This window comes from Tenrec ecaudatus, chromosome 6 (assembly GCF_050624435.1).
Source record: "Tenrec ecaudatus isolate mTenEca1 chromosome 6, mTenEca1.hap1, whole genome shotgun sequence".
Lineage (NCBI taxonomy): Eukaryota > Metazoa > Chordata > Mammalia > Afrosoricida > Tenrecidae > Tenrec > Tenrec ecaudatus.
This window is the reverse complement of record NC_134535.1, coordinates 158,596,710-158,610,457: the sequence shown is the minus strand read 5'-3', so window position 1 is coordinate 158,610,457 and position 13,748 is coordinate 158,596,710. Positions and strand designations below refer to the sequence as shown.

At 49.2% G+C, this 13,748-nt stretch overlaps 1 protein-coding gene across 3 annotated transcripts in view; it reads right to left on the bottom strand.

Moving 5' to 3' along the window:
* Positions 1-636: 636 nt before the first annotated feature.
* Positions 637-13,748, bottom strand: part of SFMBT2 (Scm like with four mbt domains 2) — a 264,343-nt gene continuing 251,231 nt past the window's right edge. For all 3 annotated transcript variants that reach the window (XM_075552409.1, XM_075552411.1, XM_075552412.1), the window contains 3 exons: positions 13,038-13,301; positions 12,031-12,162; positions 637-2,757 (listed from right to left, as the gene is read on the bottom strand). In XM_075552409.1, the coding sequence (XP_075408524.1) occupies positions 2,617-2,757; positions 12,031-12,162; positions 13,038-13,301 (537 nt within the window). In that variant the 3' untranslated portion in view covers positions 637-2,616. The remainder of the gene's footprint in view (positions 2,758-12,030; positions 12,163-13,037; positions 13,302-13,748) is intronic.

Below are 13,748 nucleotides of genomic sequence, written 5' to 3'. Positions count from 1 at the left end.
GCCCTACCAGTGGATGCTACACCTTGTAATTTCGCCACCAAACTTACTGAGTGGATGTTATACCTTGTAAGTTCGCCACCTCACTGGCTACTGGGGTGAAGATGTTCACTCCGAGGCACAGAAATGCCAGAAGGATGCAAGCTCTGGACAACACGGGCAAGACTCAAAAGGAAGCATTTTTTTAAAAATGCCTGGGGTCTCCCTGAGGGCTGGGGAGACGGCCACGCAGGGAACCTCCATGACGCTGAAGGCTGAGCTGCCTTCCTCCTGAGACGATGACCATCTCCTCGTCCCCCTACGCGAACCGGCAGGCGAGCATGTGATGGGCATGGAACAGAGAGGATGAAGCCAACGGTTCGGAAAGATGAAGGGACTCTAGGGCACTGACCCCTGGGGAGCTCCCTGTGTCCTGCTTTCGGGTGGAGGAAGAGAGGCAGGGCTTCAGGCAGGAGGCCCTCCAGCTCCTCTGGGCAGGCCGACGGGATCCTCAGATGGTCTAACCTACTCCCCAGTAGCAGCTCATCCTCCTCGCCATTCATTGAGAAGACAGCCTGCATTCTGAAAGCACGGTGTTAGCCGTAGCCCCTACCTTCCTTTCTTCAACCCCCCCCCCCCCCCCGTTTCAAATGTAACCGAATGAGCCAGCTTGAAAAGGCCACAGTGAAGGGTAATGTGGATAATGCCCAAGAGCCTGAGGCAGGTACCCTTTCTAGCCATGTGACACAGCTACACTCCACACGACGGAGCACTTAAGGCCAAAAGGTGGAGCTAAGAAGGCAGGGCTGCGAAACGGAGAGGAGCCAAAATGCTAGCTTAGAGGAAGGAATCTGACTGCAAGCCAACCATGAACCACCACGAGCCACCGGATTATACGCAGCTGCCTACAGATATCAGCTACCAGGGAGGCTAGAAAGTCTCAACCACCAAACATCTGTTTCCTCTGTTCATCTGTAATGGCTAACAGAATACTCATGAAGATTACCAGGAGTATTCCAAGTCTGAGCCATGATGACGCCTTAAAGTATCACAGATTCAGGAACAGCTAGTACACCTGCCAGGTTGTACTACTGGATTTAACGAGACTGTCATCAAGGAGAAGAGAGCAAGGTAATTATTGTTAAAAAAAAGCAACGGAAGAGTGTGAAGCCTCTGTTTATCGTGCCAACTTATGGACAACTGGAAGCTGTCCTTTCCTTAAGTCAGGTTGAAAAGGTGTGTGCGTGCATATGTGTGTGTGTGCGCGCGCATATGTGTGTGTGTGCGCGCGCGCGTGCATACTTAAGGCCGATCTCATCACAACAGATTACAGTAGTCTGATACGAAGCCTCTGCATTTGAACTGGCTACACTGACTCACTCATGGGACTCCACGGCTTGGCCTAAAGACTAGCCTTGCTCAGAGCCCTCCATCTGCCTCTAAGTGGCTGGCTTAATAAGGATGCTTCAAGAAGTAACTTCAAAGCCAGAGTGAGCTTCAGGTAGTACAGAAGGGCATTCTCTGTTCTTTTTGGGGCCAATCCGCATACGCCCCTCAAGGGATGAGCAAGATGGAGTCACGGATTCACTACACCTTACACTCCACAGTGTTCAAAGTGGACATTTGACAGAAATGGATGCCCAGAGAAGACTGAGTTTCCCAAGGTCACAGAGTGAAGCTGTAGCCAAGCCAGGATCGGGACCTGGGTTGACTCCAGTCCCAGTGCTCCAAGAGCTCTATCATGGCGGGATCACACGCCTTACCATCCTCAGGCACAGGTGGCAAGCCACAGCTGAACAAAAGTGGTGCTAAGAGACAGTCCCTTCTGGTGACCCACTCAGTGACCCTGGTGAAGAGATGTGCCAGTGTCTGAAAAGCTCTCCCCGCACAGCGTCACATTTCGCCGTCTGATATTTCTCAGAAGACCAAAGGAGCCACTCCCTGACCTAGCTACCATAAAACCAAAGCACCAAAGACAGCTGGGGTCTCAACCAAGTCTACACATAAGATTTGTCTTGAAAGACTTTCTGGATTTCAATGACTCAAGAAAACTGGTCTCCACCCTCAAAGCAGGCTGGCCGAGGATGGCGGCTTAGCTCATATTTGTATAACTACATTCTGAAACAGCAGCTGCTTGAGAAACGAGTTACCGCCAAGGTCAGATTTCAGTGATAGATCAGGTCATTCACCCAGAGTCACACGGGTTTCGCTATGAGAGAAGCATGTATAAATGTGCCTGAGAATGGTTACAGTAACACCTGCCAGTAAGGTATCCTCTTGGGTCAAAGGATTGGGCCCTTGATTGAGGAAACCTTGATGAAAGGCAGCTGCCTGGTTTGGTAGGGCCAAGGCCAGATGTGGATTACATACAGATATGAAAAAGCTCTTCCGTGTTCCGGCCCGGTTCAACACAGACCTCGCATGTAGAAGCCCCAGACACGACTGCAGTGGGACTTGAGTGTGCTTTGAAAACACGGAAATATCGAACCAGCTGGTGGAGGGAGGAGGTCTTGGTTTTCTTGCGTTTCGCTGACCACTTCACAGATGCTGGGACAGCAGAAGGTAGAGTCCCGAAGACTCTCACACACCTCACTGCCTCAACAAGATCCGCTCCACGGGCCAGCGCCGGGGAGGCCGGAGTCAGTTGGCATACTGGGCGTAGAACGCCACTTTCACTCGCTCGATCTGATGGCACAGCTTGATGGCCGGTCCCAACTTCAGCTCCATGCACTCCTGCACCGTGGGAAGAGTCAGCAGGAGGAGTGCCTGCCCATCGATGTCCTGCCGGAGAGTAGAAACCCAGGTTAGAGAACAGGGCATGCACAGCAAGAGAAAGCTTCCACCAACCAACCACCTTCCCTTCGAGTCAATTCCGACTGCGTGAGAAAGACAGCGTAGAACTGCTCCTGAGGGGCTTCCACGGCTGTTTACGCCTTTACGGAAGCAGATAGCCTCATCTTTCTCCCAAAGAGTGGCTGGTGGATTTGAATCACGCACCTTATGGTTGGCAACCCAGTGGATATGCCGCCACGCCATCTGGCCTCCTTGTCTTAGGCTTGGCAGTCTGGTACTAAATACATGAGAAGATTGCGCTTGCTTCATAATATTCTGGACCACAGTGGCCAGACAGATCAACTTGGCTTGATGACAATATTTTCTGCCAGTAAAATCTTTTTTGGTGTTACCCTGAGCTAGTCTTCAATTCTTGTGATAAAAGTATTCCCCGAAGAACTTCATAAAACTGAACGATAGCTTGGCTTACCCAGCACAGTACACCTGCTTTGTGCATCGTTTCTCTCAAATCGTTCTCATGGGATCACATTGACAGCAGCACGTGCCAGATCTGAACAGACACTCAGGGAGCCGTGGGCTTTTCCAACGGGGGAGCAAAAACTCAGAGGAGAAGAGTAAGAATGGTCGCAACCCTTGAAGAATGTTCTCAATGTCACTTTATTGTGGAATTGGTGTATCTACGGTTACGTACGTTCTCAACAAGAAAAATAGTTTATATTAAAATTAGTTTGGGCTAATATGATTTTAGTGACTCTGCAACACACACACACATACACACACACACACACTCCAAATCAAAACCAAACCTGCCGCCCTGGAGACGATGCCAACTCACAGCGAGCCTATGGGACAGGGTAGAACTGTCCCGTTAGTCTCTGAGACTAGCTCTTTACGGAAGTAGAAAGCTTTGTGGTTCTCCCACGGAGCTGGCCGGTGGCGTTTAACTGCAGCCTAACGCAGAGCCAGCACATCGCTGCAGCGTTCCCACAGGGGGCTGTGCAGGGAGTCTTTACCAGAGCTGTCAACCACGGGTCCTGGTGGGAGAGCCATCCCCAGCTCGGTCCTTCCGGAGCTCGGTGAGTGCTGTAATGTAACCCGAACACTTGAAAATGTCTCTTCACTAAAAGAAGAAGTGGCCTCCTTTCCCTGCCAACGTCTGACATTTCACCATCAGGATGGGTGAGAAGATGCGAAAGACATATATGCTCACTTCCCAACACAGTTTTCCATAGAGGAAAAACACCTGCACTTAGAACACACACACACACACACACACACACACACACACACGCGCGCGCACACACACGACGGCTCTTCCGTGCACACAGGTCAGCTCCCAGTTCTGTCTTATGCCCACACAATGAAGACACTGGGTGGAGAGACTGCTAAGTGGAATATGATGCAGGAAGACGAGCACGCAGGCGCATCCTTAAGGTTTAAGATGATTTCATTGACCATCTTCGCCTCTCCCAGTGTGCGGCGTCCTACAACAATCTGGTTTATTTATGTGCATGTCCAAACGTAGTTTGAGTGCATTTGGGGCTTTTCCTTCGTATTTTCCCAGATGGGCTTTGTACTCCAGAGAATACCAAGGCTCAAAGAGCTTGTAAGCCAAAGGTTATGACAAAGCTCAGTGGCAGAAATACATCAATTAAACTTGCTGCTGCAGTTGTGGACCACTGAGGCGACTGTGACCCAGAGCAACCCCCTGGGACAAAACATAACTGCCCCATAGCATTCCCTAGGCTGAAGCCTTTTAGAGAGTACATGCCAAGCCTCTTTTCCCCAAGGGAAAGCTGGTGGGAGTCAACCTTTCGGTAGACACCAAGCACCTAGCCAGGGCATCATGGGGCTCCTGATCTTAAACTCAGTCTACCAGCGTTCCTGCCACTTGGGGAAGTATTACACCAAGACTGCCAGAGCCAAGTGACTTCACATTCACACAGAGTTATGTGTCTCAGACATTGCTTATCAAAGAATTTCATCACGTAGCTAATTTTCTTAACTTCATGGTTGATTTTGCCATATTGAAAAATATTTAAAGTGCGAAACAAACCAAAATGTGTTCTCTGTGGGAAGATGCTTGTTAAGAGCAAGAAGACTTTATTGTATGATCAGTTCCAACAGCCCCCTTGAAGTCTGTGCTAAGATTCCCTAACAAGAGCAGCAGCAATGAAAATTAAGTCTCACATGAAGAAATACCAACACAGATAAGATATACTATTGCTAAATCACAGAAGACCCACTACCGCAACGAAAAGACCTGTCTCACCAGACTCAGATTTTAATGACAGCAGACTGTGGTGCAGAAAGATCAGTCTTGTCGTTGTGAAAGTAGGGGATAAACTAATTAAACCACCATCAAAGCCTCATACTATCACTTGTTTTCCTATAGCATGATTTGACTCTTTCTTCAGGACACACCCCCAAGGCTAAACGGAGGAAGTTAGAAATAAAGTGCTGTGCTCGAGGGCACGAGGCAGGTAATGGCATGCTCTGGCGTGGGGACCTGGTTGCCCACTGCAGTTCAGAGTCAAGTGCACACATATGGCATCAATCGTGGACAGAGAGGGAAGAGGCCTAGAAACACACGGGCTTCCAAGCATTGCGGGCTTCATAAGAATACATTTTCAGGAAAGGAAGCAAGTGGATTCATTGTATAAAATTATGTGCAGTTGATTAAACATCATGCTCAGGGAAATAAGCAGACCTCTGGAGCTGGAGAAGCCACAGAGAGACCACTGCCAGCACTGAGATGCTTATGCCACTGGATCCACAAGACTTCCAACCCACTGGCTGATCCTCCTGCATTCAACATCATTGCATACATTTCGTGAATCTGAAGAGGACTTTCTTGGACTTATGGGGGGCTGGGGTGTTTTCTCAGTATTCAATTGCTCTTACATATAAAGCTCTTTCTTATATACATATGAGTGTCTATGAATTTGTTTCTCTAGTCTACCCAGACTAACTCTGGGTAATGCCTAAAACTATGATGGAAGGGACCAGTGAAATATTGACGTGAAGATGATGTAAGGAACACAAGTGGTTCATTGAATATAAAATCCTAAAGCACGAAAGGAAAATCATGGAACTTATCCTGAGCTCACAATGTAAAGTCACTACTCAGTGTCACTGACCGGCACTGATTCTGAATCCCAGTGATCCCACAGGTTGTAAATCTATAGGGAAGTAGACTGCCACACCCCTTTATCCACAGGGCGGTTGGTGGGTTTGAACAACTTACTTTCCCGTCAGCCACTGAGTGCTTACTACCCACTGCAATGACAGGGCTCCTCAGGAGGTCACTTAGAACAGGCTTAATGCAGGTCAGTGACGGCTTCAGATGGGAACTTTGGGAAGCTACTATTGGTTGCGATGTACGAGAATGAATTTGGAGGCAGGGTGGAGAAGGTAGGAGGGATTGAAGGCAGGGAAATTCATGAGGAAGTATTACGACTGCGATGAGTCAGAACAGGAGCAACCGACGGCACGCTGGACAAAGGACTGCAGTAATCTCCGAAATGCGCAAGACATTTCTGCGAATCGGCAACAGACAAGCAATGTTTTAAAGGCAAATGGCACGAGTAGTTATTTCATGAAAACAAAAATAGTGAACGCCATAGGAAGAGAAGCTCAGCTTCAGATGAAGGCTTTTGCTTTATTCTCTTATTGTGGTTGGGTTGTTTTGATTTTGTGTTTCTCTGTATATGAAATCTAGCGTAGCCAAGTCTAGAGAGACAGTACCTGAACAGGGGAGGCTCCCCCTGTCCCACGGGGCTGCTTTCCATCTAAAGTGCCTTGAAGGCGGTGAGTTTGGTCTGAGAGGGGCGTGGCAACGAGGTGGGTGGGCAATGCAGAACTAATAAGCAGTGAATACAAGGATATGTCTTAAAATGGATTTTTGGTGATGATGACATAGCTCTTCTGATATGAAGGAATGCCTGAAACATAGGCCTTGTGAATTATACGTCAATTAGACTGTTAGAAAGACAGAGAAATGTACAGAGACAGGTGGATACATTGACGAGCAGCAACGGCTGTGCATGTTGATATTTTGGTGTCATAAAAGCTGCTACACTCGGGTATCATTTCCCCCAAAAGAAAGCACCAGTAAATGCACATTAAGCTCACCATGAAAAATAACTTCAATATCCCCCGAAAGTAACGGAGCAGGGTAATAATCAAGCTTCGGCGCACGAGTGTAGGAGGGGGAGGGATTGCGGAACTCTAACCTGCTGCCCTGCTTTGGAAAACAGTTTGGCATCAGGTAGTAAAACCCTGCAAGTGAAAATGCGATGAAGACACAGAGATCCCAAGATTCAGCAGCATGTTTACCTCTGGTTAAAAGAGAAGACGTGCCTGATCGGGAAGAAGGCCTTGGGTAGGTGTGGTGATACCATACAGCTCCTTCGGTTTCTGAGGTTGGAAATCTTTACGGGAGTAAAAAAATCTCATTTTTCTCTGGCAGTGAGCCTGCTGGGTTCAAACTGCTGACCTGAGCTTAACAGCCAGGTGGGCATGCCCCGGAGCATGGCCAAGGCTTCACACAGGATGGACACTCCAACTGAGCTTTAAAGAAAGCATGAGAGGAGATTCTGCTTTGCGTCTGTCTCTGGTAGCTTTAGTATCTAGAAAAGTGTCCGAAGGGCCCATTGCTGGGGCTCGCTCATAAAGCCTGTGCGCAAAGTCTGAATGGGTGGAAATGGTCAGCTAAGAAAAGGCGACCGCTGGGCAAAAGCAAGGTGGAAATGATGAATTGGTAAATGGGCGTGGATAGAAATAATGGAGAGAAACTCAGACTCCCAACTTGGCCAAACTTTACTAACAGTGGTGCCTAGCTCCCGTCGCGGGAGATCCTCTGTGTGTCAGGTGAGCCGGAATGCACCCCCCGCTGCTCTCTGCCTGGAGGAAGACGTGGGTTTCTATGCCCGTGAAGAACTCCCAGCTCAGAAATCCACAGGTGCAGTTCTACCTTGTCCTTCAGGGTCACTATGAATCGGAAGCGACTCTGACTGTGAATGCTCTCTGCAAGGAGTCCTGGTGGCATGGGGGTTAAAGCACGTTGTTGCCAACGCAAAGGACAGCAGTTCAAATCCTCCCGCGTCTCCAAGGTAGAAAGGTTACAACAAACTATTTCTGTAAAGAGACAGCCTCAGAAACCCTGTGGCGGCAGTTCTGGTCCGTGTGATTCTTTACTGTCACTGGGCTTGCCCCTGTCCTTTCAACCCAGGAGCCACAGCCGTCCCCTGCTTCACTCCCACCATTCTGCAAAGACCCCTTCCTGAGCTGAGCAAGGCCCCCCAGCATCTTCTGAGGCTGAGTGCCATGAGCTCCCGTACCCAGCTTCTCCCTCATATCACGAGGAAAGACGGATTCTACAGACCACATCCTAGATCGGAAAGATGACTTTTTTACGAGCATACACCCAAACCACTGTCCTTGAGGCTATGCCAATGCACAGTGGCCTTATGGGATAAAGTAGAGCTGACCCACACCGTGTCCGAAGCACAGATACCCTCAGCTTTCTCCCACAGAGTGCCCGGGAGGTTTGAATGGCTGACCTTGGGGTTAGGAGGCCAGAGCTTAGACCATGGCGCCATCAGCACGCCTTTTATAAAGAAGCTCCTGTATGATTCAAGAGAGCCCTGGTGGTGTTATCCGGGAAGCACAGGGATGCTAACCACAAGGTATGTGGTTCAAACCCACCAGCTGTTCTAAGGGACAAAGATGAGGCTGTCCGTTCCCATACAGATTGACAGCCTTGGAGACTCCTTATAGGGTCACTGGGAGTCAGTACGGAGTCTGTGACAGTGGGTTTTTATGTGATATATCCTTCTGAATTGCTGGGAAATCACCTAGGTTAGCCACAGAACTGCCACGAATGCACTGCAAGCTTTAAAGAAGTGGGGGCACTGAAAAACACAGCAGGAAAGGCATACTCAGTGCACAGCAAAATTAAGTTGATCTTGATAGAGTGGAGTGCGAGAGTTGACAGTTCCTTAATGGAGTCAGGTTTGCAGCAGTAGAAATAGGAGGGAAGGCTCTACATCTGAACCAAACCTGCAAAGTTGGTGGGATTTACATTATTATTAAAGTAAATCATTAATTTGGGTTATGTTTCTGCCTCATAAAAGGTGAATGAGCAGGCCTAATTGCATTTAGACTTAAAAAAATTATACATGTATGGTCATACTGCATACTGCACACGACTGCAAAATGAAACTACAGTGTGTTGATGTCTTCAGCAGTGGCCATCAAAATTCAGAATTAAAAGCTATGTACTCTGGTAATGGAAAGTTTATAGTTTTTGCAAATGATTCTGGCGATTATGATAATGTCTGACTTCACAGCCCTGGGAGGGGGCGCGTGGTACGCACGCTCTCCCACACCAGCAGGGGCAGAGAAAGCCTCTGGGCACCTCTCAGGGCACCTACAAGCTCACAGCGCATCGCATCTCCTCCTCCCACCCGGCCCACTCTAGAGATCACCTAGAGACCACATGCAAATCAGAGCCCTGGCCCTGGGGCCACATGGTGACAGGACCTATCAGTAAAGATGAGTAATTAATGGTCTGATTGCGTGGAAAAGGGTTCGAGTGCCCACTCACTCTGACAGCCCCGCGGGTTGCAGCCGTTCAGGGCGGTAGGTAAAACTGCCTGGCGGGATATCTAAAATTAATCATGAATAAGACAATTGTCTACGGATTGTGAGAAGAGCTGTAAGCGCACCCAATAAAATGATAAAGATTAAAAAAGACAGTTACCAATGAAGTCATACCCATTTTCCTCTCTTTTAAGAGGAATATGTGGGCAGGTCGAGCAGGCTTGTAAGACAGTGAGGAGAGCCGTTTGGGGTGAGGTACTTGCCCTGTCAGCTGCTTGGATCTAGAGGTGCCGCAGCAGCAGCTAGGTCTCCCGTTTTAGAAGACTCAGGGGTACATACACATTTCTGAGTGAGAGTTATGGACCGGGTTTGGTGGTACTAGCAAGGAAGACTTGGTCTATGCAGTATCTTAGGTTCCCACCACACCCCCACCTCCAAAGCAGCTGTTTTTATATTTTTGTTTATTACAGAAAACTCTGTACAAGCTGGGTCCCAAGTATGCCTGTGGTTAAGCTTTCCCAAACGGTCTTGAGCTTGGAACCCGAGTGAAATTCGGTCCCATGAGGAGGCCTGGTGGTGCAGTGGGCTGGGCTGTTGACAAAAGGGTCAGAGAGGAGGGTCAGAGCCGCCAGGCACTCCGTGGGCGAAAGATGAGGCTGTCTGTTTCCCAAAGATTTACAGCCTCAGAAATCCTGTGAAGCGGCTCTACTCTGTCCTCACCAGGTGCTAGGAATCTGAATGAACTTGGAAGTGATTTTGGTTCTATGACAGACCCAGGGAGGGAGGCTTTCTACTCCCATCATGAGCTAGTCTCAGAAACCCGCAGGGACAGCTCTATCTGCCCCACCCCACCAGGCGGCTGTGAGTCCGCGGGGACTTGAGGGCAGTGAGTAGAGGGAGGTTATGACAGGCCAACAAGGTTTCTAAGTTAGAACCTGTCACTTGTGTTTTAAAATGAAAGAACACAAAAAGAGAACTTTAGATCCATAGGCAATGCTAGGCTCCACCCTTTTGAATTTTATACTGTGCAGAGCAGAATCCCAATCATGACACACCCGAATAAACGTAGGGATAGACAGACAGACATGGGCACACTAAAAACCTGTTTCACCAGCACACAGCAGGTCTTTTGACACGATGCTTTTCCATGATGCCACAGTAACTACACAGCAGGCTGGGAAATGCTCCATTTGGAGGCCCCGTTTTACCCAGGGCTTCGACCCATTGCTTTATTTTAATTTTCCACATGGAGATGTGGTAGAAAACGCTCCCATTCAGCACAGCTGTCTTTCCGTGTATCTTTTCAATGAAGGAGCAAGCTCATTACCCAGGTTCACTGTGTCTAAAGAAGCGGCTCCTTTTTTGTCTGCTTTTAAGCATCACCGGAAAGGAAGTGCAGTTAATGCCAGGCAGCCAGGTGGCGACCTTCCCCTGACGGGCAAATTAATACCCCTCACAGCTCTCCCAGAGCAAGGTCTTTTTTCACGTTCTCCACAGAAGTTCAAGGTGGAGAAGCTCATACGATCAACCACCTAGAACAGGGCCTGACATGCTGTACCAGGTGCTGTTGAGAAGTCTCCACCTCCCGGGGACACATACGAGAACAGCACTCCGCGGCACTAGCAATTACTGCTTGCTTCAGAGCATACAACCTTCCAAGGTGCCTCTGGCTGGCCTCGAACTGCCAACCTGCCACTTAAGCAGACAAGTGCTTTTACCCTTGCACCATCCAGGGACTACGGTATGCAACTGACCCTCAATGAACACATGTGGAAGGAAGACACGGGGGGAGGGGGGGCTCAGAAAAAGGTTCATGCTAAGCCAAAACCCAAACACTAACCGTTTCTAAAATGTAATATTGGGAGACATTGGATAAATATTGTTTGCATCCTGCCTATCTAAAAAGAAGCCCTGCGGTGCTAACTCCAAGGTGGAGGGTTCAAACCCACCAGTGGTTCTGAGGGAGGAAGATGAGGTTGGCTGCTCCTGTGAAAACTTAGTCCGGAAACCCCAGGGAGTGGCTCTTCTCTGGCCCAGGTGTCTATGCGGTGTAATGGACGCTGTTGCAGGGGGTTTGGAGCTGGGTTGCTCCTTAGCTCAAAAGGGCTATAATTTCCTCCACTCACAAATGCTCTGCCAACACAGGCCCAAGCCTAGTGGGATGACTGAGCAGAGGACGGTGCACGCAGTCAGTGGGATTTTTTTGTAGGCAGCAAAATGTGCTTCTGCTTATCTAACGTTTTTAAAAAAGAAAACCCAACACATAAAAGGCACTCACTTATTCACTGCACATGCACAGACCAAAAAAAGAGGCTAGCTATACAAAAAGGCTCCTGTTGTGGGTTTTCAGGGACCAATCGTTTTCCGCTTTGGTATTTTTATGATGGTTTCAAATATTCTACAATAAGATGCATTGCTTTTAAATTTTGGGAAGAAAACATCAATAAAGGTTATTTTGAAAACGAAAACAAAAAGGCGCACTATAATGTCACCACCAATAAGAAAGCATGCTATAAAGTCTTGCTGCGGTCAAGATATTAAGGAAAATGTTCTACAGTTCATCTCTCCTCACGAAATATGAAGGAAACATGAGGTCAGAGAATTGATGTGACATCAAACCGCAGGGTGAAGAATATGGAGCAGAAAGTACGGTACCTGTTCCTGAAATATTTTGGCCAAGGGGGCGCAGTCTGTCAGCTTAATGAACCTGACCACATCGGTCACCGTCCACTCTAAGGGGTTGCTCTCCAGAACCAGTCTCTCCTCCTCCTCCTCCTGCTTCATTTCCTGCAGGAGGGAAAGGAAATGGAGATGACGTCACTGTTTCCTGCCTGTGCCGTCTTTCCTAGGACCCTCCAGAGTCGCTGGGCTCTCCTGGATCAGGAGCCGCCTCTTGCCTTCGCTGTCTCCTTAGCATCTCAACAAGTAGCAAGGACTTTCATTCTTGGGGGAGCTTCTAACCCACCTGTCTTCGATGACTCGTGTGTCTTTCGGGGTGGGAGAAAAGGCACAGACGGCAGTTCTTGAATCTGAAGTTCAAGAATTCTGGGGCCTGCTTATTAGTGAATCGCCCCTGATTCAGAAGAGGAGAGACGATAAGGGGCTTATTCGAATAGATCCAAGAGGCCCCATTTACTTAGGGGGGAATGGTGCCCATTACTTTTTGGTTGATCATATGACACCCATGAGTTTAGGGAGGCCTGAAACGCTGACGTCCAGAAAGGACACTGGGGTGGAGGGGAAGCACCATGCAAGGACCGTGCCGGAGGATGCCGAGATGGGATTCCAGCAACCCCAGCGTTCAACAGGACCTCGATCACTTCATCCTGTTCATTCTCAGGGCCTAATGTACTCAGGACTGACAAGGATCTCTTGCCCCTCGGAAGCTTTTCAGTAAAAGAGATGCTATTACTTCCCTTGGAACTCCCGGCTCCTGTTTAAATATCCCACTCCACCAGGAGATGCACTGTCTGTTTTGTTTTTATTTTTGCCCTGAACTTGGAAATGGAACTAGAGCAGCTGCGGTTTAAAAAAAAAAAAATTTTAAAAACAAGTTTCCCCAAACCAAAGAGCTAATACACTACAGTTCCTTTTCAGTTTGCACATGACAGAGGGTTACCCGGGCGTCACCAGGTATGCAGGGTGCCTCCCGTGGACTGTACCTCGGTTCCCTCCTGCTTGGCTGCAGTGCACTTCTCTTCCTCCGCCAAGGAGGGGGGCTGTGCTTTCCTGCCCCTCCGTGTTCTCTCTGCCGCCACAGGACGCCGCTCTGGCTCCGCGTTGCTCCTCAGGGTGACCGCCCGCCTGGGACGGGTGGAGGGGACCTCCACGGAGGAGGTGTCCGTCTGATCATCCCGCAGCTCCGAGCCGGTCTCCTCGCTCCCGGTGTCCTCTTCCATGACCATGTCTGGGTCCTCTTCACTTTCCTAGGAAAACAAGACACCGGCTGCTAAGACGGGTGGACCCCACAGTCCCAGGGCAGGGCTGGAATCCGAACCCCATCTTCCTCCCTGTGCAAAGCACCTAGCCTTGTGTGCCCAGAGAGGACCCTAAGGCCAACCCCACTATTGCAACGGAGAGCTGCCCTAGCTGACGTTGAAGGACATGTCAACGACCTTCAACAAATGCGGGGTGGGTGGGAGAGGATGTCACTGAACACTATGTGCAGAAATGGTTTCAATGTGAACCTACACCATCCCCGTGTAAACCTTCACTGCAAACACAATGATCAAAATAAACAAATGGAAGGGGTGCCCCTTCGGATTGCCGAGTCTAACTCCTCGGCTTCTGTATCTCGCCGGTTCGGCTGCAGCCCTCTCCGTGAGGCAGATGGCCTGCCAGTCCGATGTGGGCAGGGGTCGCCGAGGCGAACT